Source organism: Rhinatrema bivittatum, chromosome 13, assembly GCF_901001135.1.
Source record: "Rhinatrema bivittatum chromosome 13, aRhiBiv1.1, whole genome shotgun sequence".
In the NCBI taxonomy this organism is placed as follows: domain Eukaryota; kingdom Metazoa; phylum Chordata; class Amphibia; order Gymnophiona; family Rhinatrematidae; genus Rhinatrema; species Rhinatrema bivittatum.
This window is the reverse complement of record NC_042627.1, coordinates 64,994,489-65,008,510: the sequence shown is the minus strand read 5'-3', so window position 1 is coordinate 65,008,510 and position 14,022 is coordinate 64,994,489. Positions and strand designations below refer to the sequence as shown.

At 43.0% G+C, this 14,022-nt stretch overlaps 1 protein-coding gene across 3 annotated transcripts in view; it reads left to right on the top strand.

The window, feature by feature from the left end:
- ELL3 (elongation factor for RNA polymerase II 3) overlaps positions 1-14,022 on the top strand; it is a 52,854-nt gene that overhangs the window by 28,202 nt on the left and 10,630 nt on the right. For 2 of the 3 annotated variants that reach the window (XM_029574999.1, XM_029575001.1), the window contains exons 5-8: positions 7,370-7,635; positions 8,749-8,873; positions 12,307-12,430; positions 12,955-13,366. In XM_029574999.1, coding sequence (XP_029430859.1) covers positions 7,370-7,635; positions 8,749-8,873; positions 12,307-12,430; positions 12,955-13,366 — 927 coding nt within the window. The remainder of the gene's footprint in view (positions 1-7,369; positions 7,636-8,748; positions 8,874-12,306; positions 12,431-12,954; positions 13,367-14,022) is intronic. The other variant, XM_029575000.1, reaches the window with a different exon arrangement.

Below are 14,022 nucleotides of genomic sequence, written 5' to 3'. Positions count from 1 at the left end.
TATGGGTATTTATACTCTTAAGACTGTTATGCTGGGGTGGTAGAGAAGTTAAATTCTCACTGCCTATAGAATACGCCAATGATGAGTGTCTCATAAGCCTCTTACAATCCAGCTTCTCCCTGGCCTGTATGTGGTGGGGGTTGAGAGAGGCAGATTCCTGGCGTCTTAAATCTGTATCTTCAGCCTTGAATGACTCCATTCTTGGCATACCAGTGATGCCAAGAACGGAGCCGAGTGGCACAAGACCTCCACGTCACCTCGCCCAGGCGTGTACCCTGGAGAAGACCATAGAGGAGGCATATTCATGGTCTCTTGAGACTGAAGGGAGCCTAAGCAGTATTTAGGTTTGTAAATATGTGTGCCCATGTGTGTTAGATGAATTATTCATTGTGTGTACATAAAGTGTTGATTTGGATACACACGTGTGCTGGCATGCTTTGGTGTGTGTGATTTTGTGTTTGTATGCACTGGAAAAGAAGACAAATGTCAGGTACACCAGTATGCACCAGGGCTTTTGAGCACCCACAGTGAATCCTTCATAGGAGAGCCACCGAGCTTCCTCCTATTTGTGTGCTCTGGATCATGCTTGTACTGGACAGCGGACGTATGCATGTGTTTGCGTGTGGGGATGTGTGTTTGTACATGACTCATTCCTGAGACAACTATCCAGCTGTGCACTCTGGTCAAAGTCGATACAGTATCACCCTTTTATGAAATATTTACTGTGGTCTCAATCAGCTATTCTGAAGCTCTAGATGCAACTGGATATGTGGCAGGAACATAGGCTTATAAAAGATTTATGAATCAGTGGGAAACAGAAGCAGAGAATATGACAGCAGGTAAGAACTGGTAAGGCCCATGCAAGCTGCCCATCTTGCTTCATTCTGCAGTGTCCAGTTTCCCTTCACTTCTGTGCAATTTAAGGAATCCTTTTTTGCTTATCCCGTGCTGCCTTGAATTCTCTTGCTGTGTCTGCCTCCTCCACCACCTCCCCTAGGGGATTGTTACATGCATCCACCACGTTTCCATGAAAGAGAATATTTTCTTCTGCCACTGCTGAGTCTGTGCCCTTTTAATCTCTCATCATGACTGCTTGCTCTAGAATTGCCTTTCCACTGAAAAAGGGCTGCTTCTTGTGCCTTTCAGATAATTAAATGTCTCTCTCACATCCCTTAATTCTCTCTTCTCCTACTGAGGTAAAGTCTCTTCTTATAGAGCTATGGGTGCAGGCCCTGAAAAGGGTTACTGGCTCTTCTCAGGGAAAACAGCATGGACACCGGACGATACAGGGATCCTTCTGAACTCCCCTTCCCTCTTTCATAAAAACATAAAATATGCCATACTGGGTCAGACCAAGGGTCCACCAAGCCCAGCATCCTGTTTCCAACAGTGGCCAGTCCAAGCCGCAAGTACCCAAACATTAGATAAACCACAAGCTACTATTGCTTATTAATTACTGTAATAGCAGTCTCTGGATTTTTCCTCTAAGAACTTCTCCAAACCTTTTTTTTAAACCTAGTTACACTAACTGCTGTAACCACATCCTCTGGTAATGAATTCCAGAGCTTAACTATGCACTGAGTGAAAAAGAATTTTCTTTGATTTGTTTTAAATGAGCTACTTGCTAACTCAAGTAGGAATACGACGAGTGAGGTTATCAAATTTGCAGATGATACAAAATTATTCAGAGTAGTTAAATCACAGGCAGACTGTGATACATTGCAGGAGGACCTTGCAAGACTGGAAGATTGGGCATCCAAATGGCAGATGAAATTTAATGTGGACAAGTGCAAGGTGTTGCATATAGGGAAAAATAACCCATGATGTTAGGTTCCATATTAGGAGCTACCACCCAGGAAAAAGATCTAGGCATCATAGTGGATAATACTTTAAAATCGTCGGCTCAGTGTGCTGCGGCAGTCAAAAAAGCAAATAGAATGTTAGGAATTATTAGGAAGGGAATGGTTAATAAAACGGAAAATGTCATAATGCCTCTGTATCGCTCCATGGTGAGATCGCACCTTGAATACTGTGTACAGTTCTGGTCGCATCTCAAAAAAGATATAGTTGCGATGGAGAAGGTACAGAGAAGGGCAACCAAAATGATAAAGGGGATGGAACAGCTCCCCTATGAGGAAAGGCTGAAGAGGTTAGGGCTGTTCAGCTTGGAGAAGAGACGGCTGAGGGGGGATATGATAGATAGGTCTTGAATGAGTAGATGTGACTCGGTTATTTTCACTTTCGAATAATAGAAGGACTAGGGGGCATTCCATGAAGTTAGCAAGTAGCACATTTAAGACTGATCGGAGAAAATTCTTTTTCACTCAACGCACAATAAAGCTCTGGAATTTGTTGCCAGAGGATGTGGTTAGTGCAGTTAGTGTAGCTGGGTTCAAAAAAGGTTTGGATAAGTTCTTGGAGGAGAAGTCCATTAATGGCTATTAATCAATTTTACTTAGGGAATAGCCACTGCTATTAATTGCATCAGTAGCATGGGATCTTATTAGTGTTTGGGTACTTGCCAGGTTCTTGTAGCCTGGTTTGGTCTCTGTTGGAAACAGGATGCTGGGCTTGATGGACCCTTGGTCTGACCCAGCATAGAAATTTTTTATGTTAACTTCATGGAGTGTCCCCTGGTCCTTCTGTTATCTGAGAGAGTAAATAACCAATTTACATTAACTTGTTCAAGTCCTTTCATGATTTTGTAGACCTCTATCATATCCCCCTCAGTCTTCTCTTCTCTAAACTGAGCAGCCCTAACTTCTTTAGTCTTTCCTCATAGGGCAGCCGTTCCATGCCCCTTATCATTTTGGTCACCCTTCTCTGCACTTTCTCCAGTGCAGCTATATCCTTTCTGAGATGCAGTGACCAGAACTGCACATAGTATTCAAGATGGAGTCTCACCATGGAGCGATACAAAGGCATTATGACATCCTCAGTTTTATTCGCCATTCCCTTCCTAATAATTCCTAACATTCTGTTTGCTTTTTTGATTGTGACAGCACAGTGGGCCGACGATTTCAATGTATTATCCACTATGACTCCTAGATATCTTTGCTGGGTGGTAACTCCTAAGATAGAACTTAACATTGTGTAACTACAGCAAGGGTTATTTTTCCCTATATGCATCACCTTGCACTTGTCCACATTAAATTTAATCTGCCATTTGGAAGCCCAGTCTTCCAGTCTCACAAGGTCCTCTTGCAATTTATCACAATATATTTTGAAATTTAACTACTCTGCATAATTTTGTGTCGTCTGCAAATTTGAACAGCTCACTCGTTGTACCCCTTTCCAGATCTTTTATAAATATATAAAAAAGCACCGGTCCAAGTACCCTGAGGCACTCCACTATTTACCTTTTTCTAGTGTGAAAACTGACCATTTAATCCTACTCTGTTTCCTGTCTTTTAACCAGTTTGTAATCCACAAAAGGACATCGCCTCCTATCCCATGACTTTTTAGTTTTCTTAGAAGCCTCTCATGCAGGACTTTGTCAAATGTCTTCTGAAAATCCAAATACACTACATCTACTGGTTCACCTTTGTCCACGTTTATTAACCCCTTCAAAAAAATGAAGGAGATTTGTGAGGCAAGACTTCCCTTGGGTAAATCCATGTTGGCTGGAACCCATGTCTATCTAAATGTTTTGTGATTATATTCTTTACAACAGTTTCCATGATTTTTCCTGGCACTAAAGTCAGCCATTCATTCTCTCTCATCTTCCTTACGGGCCGATACAGTGCAGAGTGCACTGTTAACTCGCGTTTGGACGTGCGTTTTTGACGCGCTAGCTTTACTCCTTATTCAGTAAGGGGTAATAGCACGTCAAACGCGAGGCCAGCCCCCTCGAAACTAATAGCGCCCGCAACAAGTGTCCATTTTCCTAACCCATGCACAGCCACCTCTCCTGGGTGCCCGATGCCATGGATGTGCTAGGGACGCACAATTTATCCCTAGTGCGTCCTCTTGCCAGGTGTGAGGGCTCTTCCAGCTGTGCAGGTAACTTGCTGCAGCAGTATTTTGCCAGGAAAGGGTAAATCCTGATCAGGAGCTTGTTGTCCTCTGAGGGGCGTTTCAGTTTGCTACATTGGGGGATGAAATGATTACAGCTTCTTTCTGAGAATTGACTAACAAGCCTCCAGTCGGAGGATCCTGTCCCCTCCGTCTATTTACTAATTACTCTTTGAAAGGCCCAATTAGTGTGTTTTTCTGTTTTATTTTGGGGCACAAGCAGAAGGTGGGGGGAGGGGGAAGGAGAGGGTCTGCTGTTAAGCACAGGAATAGAAGCTCTCTACCTGGGTTTTGTTTGTGCAGCTTAAATAATTTCTGGTAGTGCTTGAAAGGTTTGTTTTAGAATTCGCTACTGCAGAGTCACCACATCAGCAAACCTGATTCTCCTCCTCTGTCATCAGAAATATTCCCCTCAATATTAGTCATGTGACAGCACCAGCAGAACTCTATAGGATTGGACTCCCATACTGGAACAGCAGGAGGCGCTGTAGGACAGGACTGAGGTGCTGTGTAAGGGGTGGAGTCCCATACTGGAACAGCAGGAGGCGCTGTAGGACAGGACTGAGGTGCTGTGTAAGGGGTGGAGTCCCATACTGGAACAGCAGGAGGCGCTGCAGGACAGGACTGAGGTGCTGTGATTTCGTAGCAAGGGGTTGGAGTCCCAGTACTGGAACAGCAGGAGGCGCTGTAGGACAGGACTGAGGTGCTGTGACTGCGTAGTAAGGGGTTGGAGTCCCAGGACTGGGATAGCAGGAGGCGCTGCAGGTCAGAATGAAGGAAAGAACAGAATGGAGGCTACTGCCTTCCCTTTTCACTGTCAGAACAGCAGTGAACCTCATAACTCGTTCTCTCCCTTGGCCTTTCCTCTAATTGTTTTTCAATCATGAATTCTCTGGAACCCAATAAGGAATGGCTTATCTTGCATCTATTTATTTATCGAGTTTTATATACCGTCATTCGGTTTTGCCATTACAATGGTTTACAAAGATTCGATGTTTAACAGAGTGTTCAGAAAGTCATACGCTTGTTAACATAGTTATCTTATTCGTTATGAACATAGCTTGGTTGTAAATTGTGCAGGTTAAATTACGTGTTTTGGGTTGGGTCTGCATGTTTTTGCAGCCCGATAGGGAGGGAGGATGTAGTATAGAGTCATTGGTAGGCTTTGGTGAACATCCAAGTTTTTAGTTCTTTTTTTTTTTTAAGGTTTTTATATTTTGTTGTGTTCTCAGTTCGTTTGAGAGAGTGTACCTTAGTTTGGGGCTTCTAGGGATATGGCTCTCTTCCAATTTGAGGTAAGTTGTTTGTGACGAGCTGGTGGACTTTTTTAAAAGACCTTTGTTAGCTGAACGGAGATTTCAGTTTGGTGAGTGGAGTTTTATGGATGCACTTAGCCAATTTGTTTTTCATATATTATTTTGTGTATTATGGATAGTATTTTATTGTCTATCCTGTATTTTATTGGCAGCCAGGGTAGTGATATGAGAGTTGGAGTAATGTGATCGTATTTTTTTGTTCCTGTGGGTATTCTGGCGGCTGTATTTTGAAGGATTTGGAGCGGTCGGATGGTGGAGAGAGGTAGGTTGAAAAGCAGGGAGTTGCAGTAATCAGGTTGGAGAAGATGAGTAGTTGGAGGTCTGTTCTGAAGTCGTTGGGGGAAAGGAAGGGTTTTAGGTGTCATAGGGTTAGGAGTTTGTGATATCAGTCTTTCATTTTTGCGGAGATGTGGTTCTTGAATGATAGCTCCTTGTCAATTATTACTCCTAAGTTGAGGGCATGGGTGACAGGGGAAATTGCTGATTTCGTTATGTTGAGTGTTGGTGAGGTAGTTGGCTGTTTTTTTTGTAGGCGTCTTCCAGAGAGTTGTGTATTGGTATAAGTATTTGGATGTCATCAGCATATATGAAGTTAGCCAGTTTAAGGTTTGAGAGGAAGTGACGTATCGGGAGAAGATAAAAGTTGAAGAGTGTCGCCGATAGTGTGGAGCCTTGGGGAACACCAATCTGTGCTATTGTACTTGATGATCTGTCAGTACCTGATTTAAGACATTTCCACCTGCAGAAATAAGAGCACTGTACCTTAGTGCAAAGCCTGGCACAATACAGTATTTGCCGAGGATTGGCCACAACCTGATTCGGAGGAAGATGGTGCAGTTTTCATTGTTTCAGATCAGTGAAGCATCTGTCGCCACCCAGCACTGGGTCCTTTGCCTTATCAACTCCCCCATGAGTCGGCAACCTCTGGGACCAGAAATGATTGACAGAGCTTGCTGAGCGGCTGCCTCGGAAACTGCCTAGTTAGCAGCTTAACTCTAAAGAGTTGAATGATGTGCTCAGAACTATATCGCTGAACGAGACAGGACCCTGTTTGCATTCTATAGTGAGATTTTGGGTCATGCAGCTGAGTGTGTGTGATGAACTGCCCCGAGGCAGCAACCAGTTGTAAGTGAGCTGAGCAGCTTAACTGGGAGATCTTATAGTCAGCTCTTGTAGAAATACAAAGAGAGGCAGACTGAAAGCAGGTGGCTTTGGGTTTTCCTGAAATTAAGGCAGAGCAAAAGGGGAGGGGCAACTTACTCTGGACAGAACAAGTAGGGCAGGTTTACTGAGCCAGCTTGCAAGAGCAGAAGTGCTGTTAAGTCTCCAGGAGAAAGGTGGAAGCACCTGGGCTGTGTCTATGCATTAATAACTCGGGAGGGAGGGTGTGGATTCATCGTAGATCCTGATACTTTCATTGGAGCAAGCTAAGAACTATGCAGAGAGGCGGGTCAGGAGAAGGGGGCCTGTATAGACTCTTAAGCTCATGTACTTCATCATGTCTGGAAAACATTGTTACTGGCAGAAATTCAACACTAAAATGCTCAGAATTTAAGATCGGCTGGTGCATTTCCCACCCAGTACAAGCTGTAGATACAGCTTAAAAAAAAAAAAAGATGCACTCATAGGCCATTAATTGTCAAGGAAGAATACTTTAATTCTTCAACTGGGTCTTCCTTTTTATAAAGTCCTTAAAAAAAAAAAAAAAATAGCAAACCAAGTCTGTGAAGGAGCTCAGATTGTCAGACCTACCCTTGTTTGCATTTTGCTTCCAACTGTACACAGGTCCCCTCTTCAAACTCATGTGACTCATCTTCTTTGGATAAGTCTTTTGGTGCAATAAAAGCTATAAAGAAATATTTGAGCTCTGCACTACTTCTATATAAAAGGATGCAAGAGAGAAATCTTGTCTTCATGGGTAATCAGAAGGTCCAATGCATTTTTTCACAATTCTGTAGGACAGGAGTTTTCTTTTAGTGGAAATTTAAGAAGGTTTTAAAAAGCTCAATGGATTGTGAATGTGCTTGTTTGTTTTTTAGGTAAATGTGTAAAAATTCCAAAGAAACATGGACTGGATTCCTCTGGGGAGGGCTGCACTTCTAGCAAACGTTCTCGCGTCTTTTTAACACCAGCGGCCAAAAAAAGCCACCCTGCTCCCAGCCATAGTGAGCCCCGGCCACTTCGGCAATGGCTGCTGCATCTGCTGGCGCTGAGACCTCACCGGAAGCTGGAGCTTCTCGTACGCCTGGAAAGAGCAAACATCAACTCCCGGGATCAGGCAGAAGTGCAGGCTGCGCTGGAGGCGGTGAGTGAGAAGCCAGTCTGTGTCCAAGGGAAGTTTAGAGACGTTGAACAGAAGTTGAGGGAGCTGAGGGCAAAAGGGGAGCATCACACACAAGGGACACGCCATGAAACTAGAAACCAGCAGGTTTAAAATAGATCTTGGAAGTACTTTTTCACTCGACACAATCAAGCTATGCAATCTGTTGCCAAAGTTTGTGGTCAAGATGACTAATATGCCAGGGTGTGGACAAGTTCCTGGAAGAAAAGTTCATAAAACCTTATTAGCCAGGTAGACTAGGGAAAGCCATCTGTATCCCTGGGAGTAACTAGAAATAGATCTACTTCTTGGGATCCTGCTGAAATCTTGTGACCTAGACTGGTCACGGTCCAAGACAGCAAGCCGGGCTGAATGGACCTTGATTTGATCCAACATAGTATTTCTTATGTCTTGGGGATGATGGATACAACTGAAGCTCAGTTGTATTATAGAAGTGGTTCCTAAATGTTTTCATTCAGGACTCCTCTTGAGATGCAAAGAAATCAGAGGGACCCCATCCATCTTCATAAAATAAAATACAAGAGATATTGGGTGAGTGAGTAGATTCAGATGGTTATGCTAACACAACCCATGGACACCTTATCAGAGAGAATCCATAGACGTTGGGCTAATGAATGGCAGTCAGTCACTGTCTGACTTTTTTATTTTTTTAAGCATAGAACAGGTTTCAGAAGCTTGTTTAAACCTTATTTTGTACAACTAAAACCAAGAATAATTTGGCAAATCTTTATATTGGTCTATTCTTTACTTCTAGTTCTTGTGAACTTAAGTCAGTTTTCTGGAACTCTGAGACCAGATACCTTCACGCTTCTCATTCAGGTCTTGAAAAATGTTCCAACCCTATTTCATATTCATTAATACAGATACCAAAAAGATTTAGATACTTTGGACCTGATGTACAAATATTGGGACCTTTCTGAGATGGTTCAGTACTGGGACTATATGGCACATGGCTTGATTATTTTGAAAGCCTTATGCAACCCAGGGGCTTGTGTCCCGGCCTCAGCCATCAGAAGATACAGAAACAATAATAGTGTGAATATAGACTTCCACAGATGGCGCTCTCTTGTGCTTCAGGTAGGAAGACTCAGTCCCAGGGAGGGCAGCTATGTTTTGAAGGAAGAACTCTTCTCCCAGGTGCAGAAGGACTGGCTGGGATACACGGCTGAAGAGAAACAACAGGTGGCACAGATTTTGCTCAGGTACCTGGGAATGGATGGTGAGCATAGCGGAACTGTAAGATGCCTCTTGCAGATTGTCAGGAGAACTTGTGCTCACATTTCAAAGCAGTGGTGCATCACTTAAGGACCCACCTAGCTAAGCAAGAGCAGCGATGTGCTGGAATGGGCCAGTCGCTGAACTATTTTATGAAAACAAATAGTGTCTTCCAGAGCCGGCAATAAGAAACTGGTACCCTGTCATAGGACAGTAGGTTTTAAACCCAACAGGACTGTGAGCTTGCTGCTGCTGAGAGCAGCCATTTGTGCAGTAGAGCCAGTGGTGATGTCACCATACACTCTATTGCAGTGAGGTGGACATGCTGACATCACCACTTTTTTTTTTTTCTGCAGCACAACACGGCACCTTTCATCAGCAGGATTTTTTTCAAGATTTAGCACAAGGCTTGCTGGGTCAAAATTTTATTGTCAAACTCAAAAGGCAGGACAAGAAAGCTGTGTTTAAATTTTGATCACAAGAGATCTTATTAAATGTGACAGGACTTACTGCAGATTACCACTGGAGTAACTGAAGAGTGAACCCCAGTGGAGCATATTTTGCTGTAGGATTTCAGAACTGTAATAGTGAATAATTGAGACTCTGCTGCCATGGACTGTATAGATGGAATACAGTATTCCTGGATGGCTTCTCCTCCTTGTGCAGTTTTCTAGTGATTGTAAGTTTGACAAATAAGCAAAAACTTACATTTTCAGATCACTTAAAGGAATAATCCTAGTTACCTGCCAGAAAAGGAAACTTCCCTGAAGTGTTTCTCTTGAAAGTGTCTGGGGCATGGATCGGATGGGGAAGGGAGATGGCTGGGAAACCTCGTTATTGCTTTCATATTATGTTTTAATAAAACCACTCCTCCTCCTTCCAGATGTTAGGTTCCTTTGCCTGTGATTTTTAATCTGCGTTCAACCTCACTAGAACAGTAATAACTGGGGAGACAGCCTATCTCCTCCTTTTTAAACATGCAAATGAGTACCATATTAGCGATCAGACCACGAGAGTGAAACTATATAGGCAGGCATTGTGCAAGACTCCCCGTTTAGGTGTACTTTGCTGCTGTCTGAGGCATTTCCTGCTTTGCTAGTAATGCTTCCAACTCAGTCCTTTCCTGTAACACTTCCTGGTATTCCAGTACTTGGCCTTCACACAGCTTTTCCAGTGCACTTCAGAACATATCTGGCTAAGCAGTGCTCGAATAACTTCCTCCAAGCTGCCCAGGTCTTCCTCCATTTCAATTCAGACCCACAGTGTCCCCATGTTATATTACACATGTATGTGTAATATAACATGGGGCCCCTGTCTTTCACCTGCAGCACTGTTATTGCAATACAGGGCTTTGGTATACAGGTGTATGCAAAAGTTTAGGTACCCCTAGTCAGATTCATTGAAATATTGAATTTAAGTGAACAGAAATTGACACAACCACTGCATGGTACAAAGTTAAACAAGAAGACTTTCTGTAATTTTTTAATGCAAAATTAATATTTGCTGATTTTTTAACAGATTGAAAATAATAAAACTGTGAATTTGGACACCCTTCGTTGATACATTTACTATTTTTTTTAAAGATGTTAATAAGCTCCAAATAATTGAATTCTCTCAGGCTTTCAATTAGGTGAAGACAATTGGATTAATGAACAAATATTCTGACCCTTCTACTTTCTCAAATTGTGATGATTGTTCTGCCTACTTTCAACAACCATGGGTTTCCACTAAGTAGAAGCAATCTGAATATTTGAAAATGAAGTTAATTTACTCTCACAAAGCAGGGGAAGGCTATACATAAATGCTTTCAGCTAGCAATTTCAACTGTCAGAACCTTGTTTAAATAATGGAAGTTAGTCTCCTGTTTGGTTGTAGCCAAACAGTTCAGTTTTCATTTCATCAATCCCAAGCACTTTGTTGCAAACAGTTTAAAGCTTATCAAGGTTTTTGTTGGTTTTTTTTATATTTTAGATAACTTTTGTGATGAGGTAATAGAAAACATTTCCATCTGACAACTCTCCCATTATAGATCGGTGTTGCACAGTACAGCATTGTTTACTCATCTGTGGACAGCTACTCCAGTGTCAGCTAAACTTTTCAGCAGATTGTTTGCAGTGATCTGTGGCTTTTGTTTGGCAGATCTGACCAGTTTTGGGGCAGTTCTAGTCGAGATTTTTCTTGGACTTAACAGATCTTGCCTTAACTTACAGTGTCATGTAACATCCATTTCTTAACAATGTTTTTGACAGTTGAACTTGCTAGATGGAAGCATGCATATATATATATTTTTTTTTTATAGTCTTCCCATGCTCTGTAAGAGTGCAATATCTTCATTTCAAATGCTCAGACAGCAGCTACTTAGTGGAACCCATTTTTGTTGAAAGTAGACAAGAACAATCACAGCCTGAGAAGTTAGTAGTTGTTCAATAGTGGAATTGTCTTCACTTGACCTAATTGAAAACCTTCTTGTTCCAGGAAGCGTGTAATAGAAAGTAACTGATTGGTAGTGCAAGAATGTGATTGTGACTGAGAGAAACAGTCAATTATGTATGTGTAGATTTTATTTTTATATTTGTATTTTATTATGCTGGAACCTGCTTAGCTCAACTGGTTTTGTTATAGGCGGACTATAAATGTTTTTAAATAAATACAATTGAAAGCCTAATAAGTCAATCAACTGGGTGTCCAAACCTTTTTTCACAAGCCATATTCAGTTTTATTTTCAATCTGTAAAAATCAGCCAATAAATAGTAATTATGCATTACAAATTGCAGAAGGATGTTGTTTAACTCTTTACCATCTATAGGTTGTGTCAGCTTCTGTTCACTTAGTGACGGATTTAGGATTTTGCCAACCCTTAGGCACTACAGGTGCTGTCACACCCCCCCCCCCCCCCCCCCCCGGATAAAGGACAGAGCAGAAAGTCTAAGGCTCAGCCTTTTTTGCTCTGCTGTATCTGTGTCTCCCCTCATGTGTCTGAATGACAGGGAGGGAGGGACTGGTTTAGGGAGCAGGCTGGCTTTTTTTATTTACTCCCTGGATGGAAGTGAAGGGGGGGGGGGGGGGCATGGGTTGGTGGAGCCTGGAATAGGGAGCAGAGCAGTTTTTTGTCTTATTTTTTTCTTCTGTCCCTTCCAGCCTCACCACCGCTCCCCTCCTGTTCTCTGCTGAATGAGATTCTGTGGATCTGGTCGGCAGCTGCTCTGTTGCCCTCCAGATGTTTGCCGCCCTAGGCACAGGTCTAGTGTGCAATCCAGGCCTGTTCACTTAGGGATTCATTGAAACCTACAAGTTGACCTAGGGGTGCCTAAACATCTTTGCATACGATTGTAGCTTTGTGCTACAGCATTGCTATTCTTAATCTAGTACAAAAGGCTTTTGGTCTTTGTTTGACTTTTTCTCTTCCCTCCTCTGTCCCAGGAAACAATCCAATGGTGTATCGACTCGTGCTTTCCAGCCCCCGACACCTCCTTCTCCTCCTCCTCCTCCTCCTCCTCCTCCTTTGCGGAAGCCACAAGAGTTCCCTCCCAAATCTACAGAGGTGGTAATCTTTTTTTTGTTTCTTTTTTGACTTCATAATATCTGACAAGCCAAAATGCTGGTTGGGACTAAATTGTGTTTTGATGACGTGAGACGCTACCGAAGTTTGACAGAGGCGCACAGAACAGCGATCATGGAGGAGCTGGGCTTTGGGGGCAGTCGGGTTTAATGGCCCCGGAGCAGGGATTGCAGGGGAGAGGTGGGCCGAAAGTGGCTTTGGAAGAGAGAACACCGGGTGCAGTTTGAAAGGGTTACCCACAATTCGTATGCAACATGGAGAGACTACTTGATTTTGCTTTTAACCCTGTTGGTATTTTTTTTTTTTCTCAAAATTCAAGAAATAAGTATATTTTAGCCAGCACCTGTGATTCTTGGAGCCAGGATTCTGTCTCTCAAGCTGACATTATTCATGGTGCCTGCAACAGCCCTTAGGAGGCGCGGGCTTTCTGGATGATGAGTGCAGGCAGTATAGAAAAAATAGAAATGCCAATGAAGATCTGAATTCTGTTTTCGCCTTCCTGTTTTCAGAAATGTGGAGGATCTTTAGAGAGCAGAAACCGACACTCAAGCAAAAGACGGAAAGCATTAAACTCCCCTGCACAACTTGCTCCAGCCATTCCCAACTTTTGCCTTACTAGAGAGCTCCCAAGAGCCCCAGACTCTGTACCTAAGAGAAACAGTGGTTCCTTAAGGCTAAATGACAGGCAGCAGGGTGTGACGGAGCAGTGCCTCAAGGACAGGAACCTGAGGGAGGTGCACCGCCTGTCATCGGGAACACCAGACCCCCGGCCACAGGAAAAGCAAAGCCAGCTTTATCCATCACATAAAAAGCCAAAGAGGCACAAAGAGGAGGAGGAACGAGAGAGCAGTGAAGAAGAGGAGGAAGACGACTGGGAGGAACAAGCTCTTAGGCTGGAACGCTACCTCTCTTATCCAGAAGGTACAGACTGCAGTGCAGTTTAACAAGAACTAAATCGCATTCAGAAGGCGAAGCGTTTTCTGGGACAAAAACTCTCCTACAGGGTTTAAATTGCTTGAATTTCTGAAAGAAGTGCCCTAAAAGGTAGGAAGACCATATAGCTCCCTGTCAAGGGGGACAAGCTAATCCAGTCCTGGTTTTACCCCACCGCATTCATAGAAATGTAGTTCTGATTTCTCTATTGAGTTCCATAAAAAAAGCAAATTTACCTTTGCATGTAGAGTGACCTAGTAGCTCCTTGTCAAGGGATAAAAAAAAAACTGAACCAGCTCCTGGTTTACCCCAATGCATGCAATGAGACATAGTTCTGCTTTTCTTATGGAACTCAATAGAGAAATCAGGACTACATTTCTATGAATGCAGTGGGGTAAAACCAGGACTGGATTGGCTTGTCCCCCTTGACATGGAGCTAGATGGTCACCCTACTAAGAGGGTCTGTGCTACTTTGAAAGTTAAAAAGCTACTCAGCCTTAGTATTAACAAATTCAACGTTCTGGTCTTTTTTTTTTTTTTTTTTTTCCCCCTGCTTTTCCTCCTCCTCTGCTCTGATTGCCTTAGGGGTGATGTTCAGCTCTCTGTCAGAGCTGGGCGTGGATGTCTCTCCAGAGCACCACCAG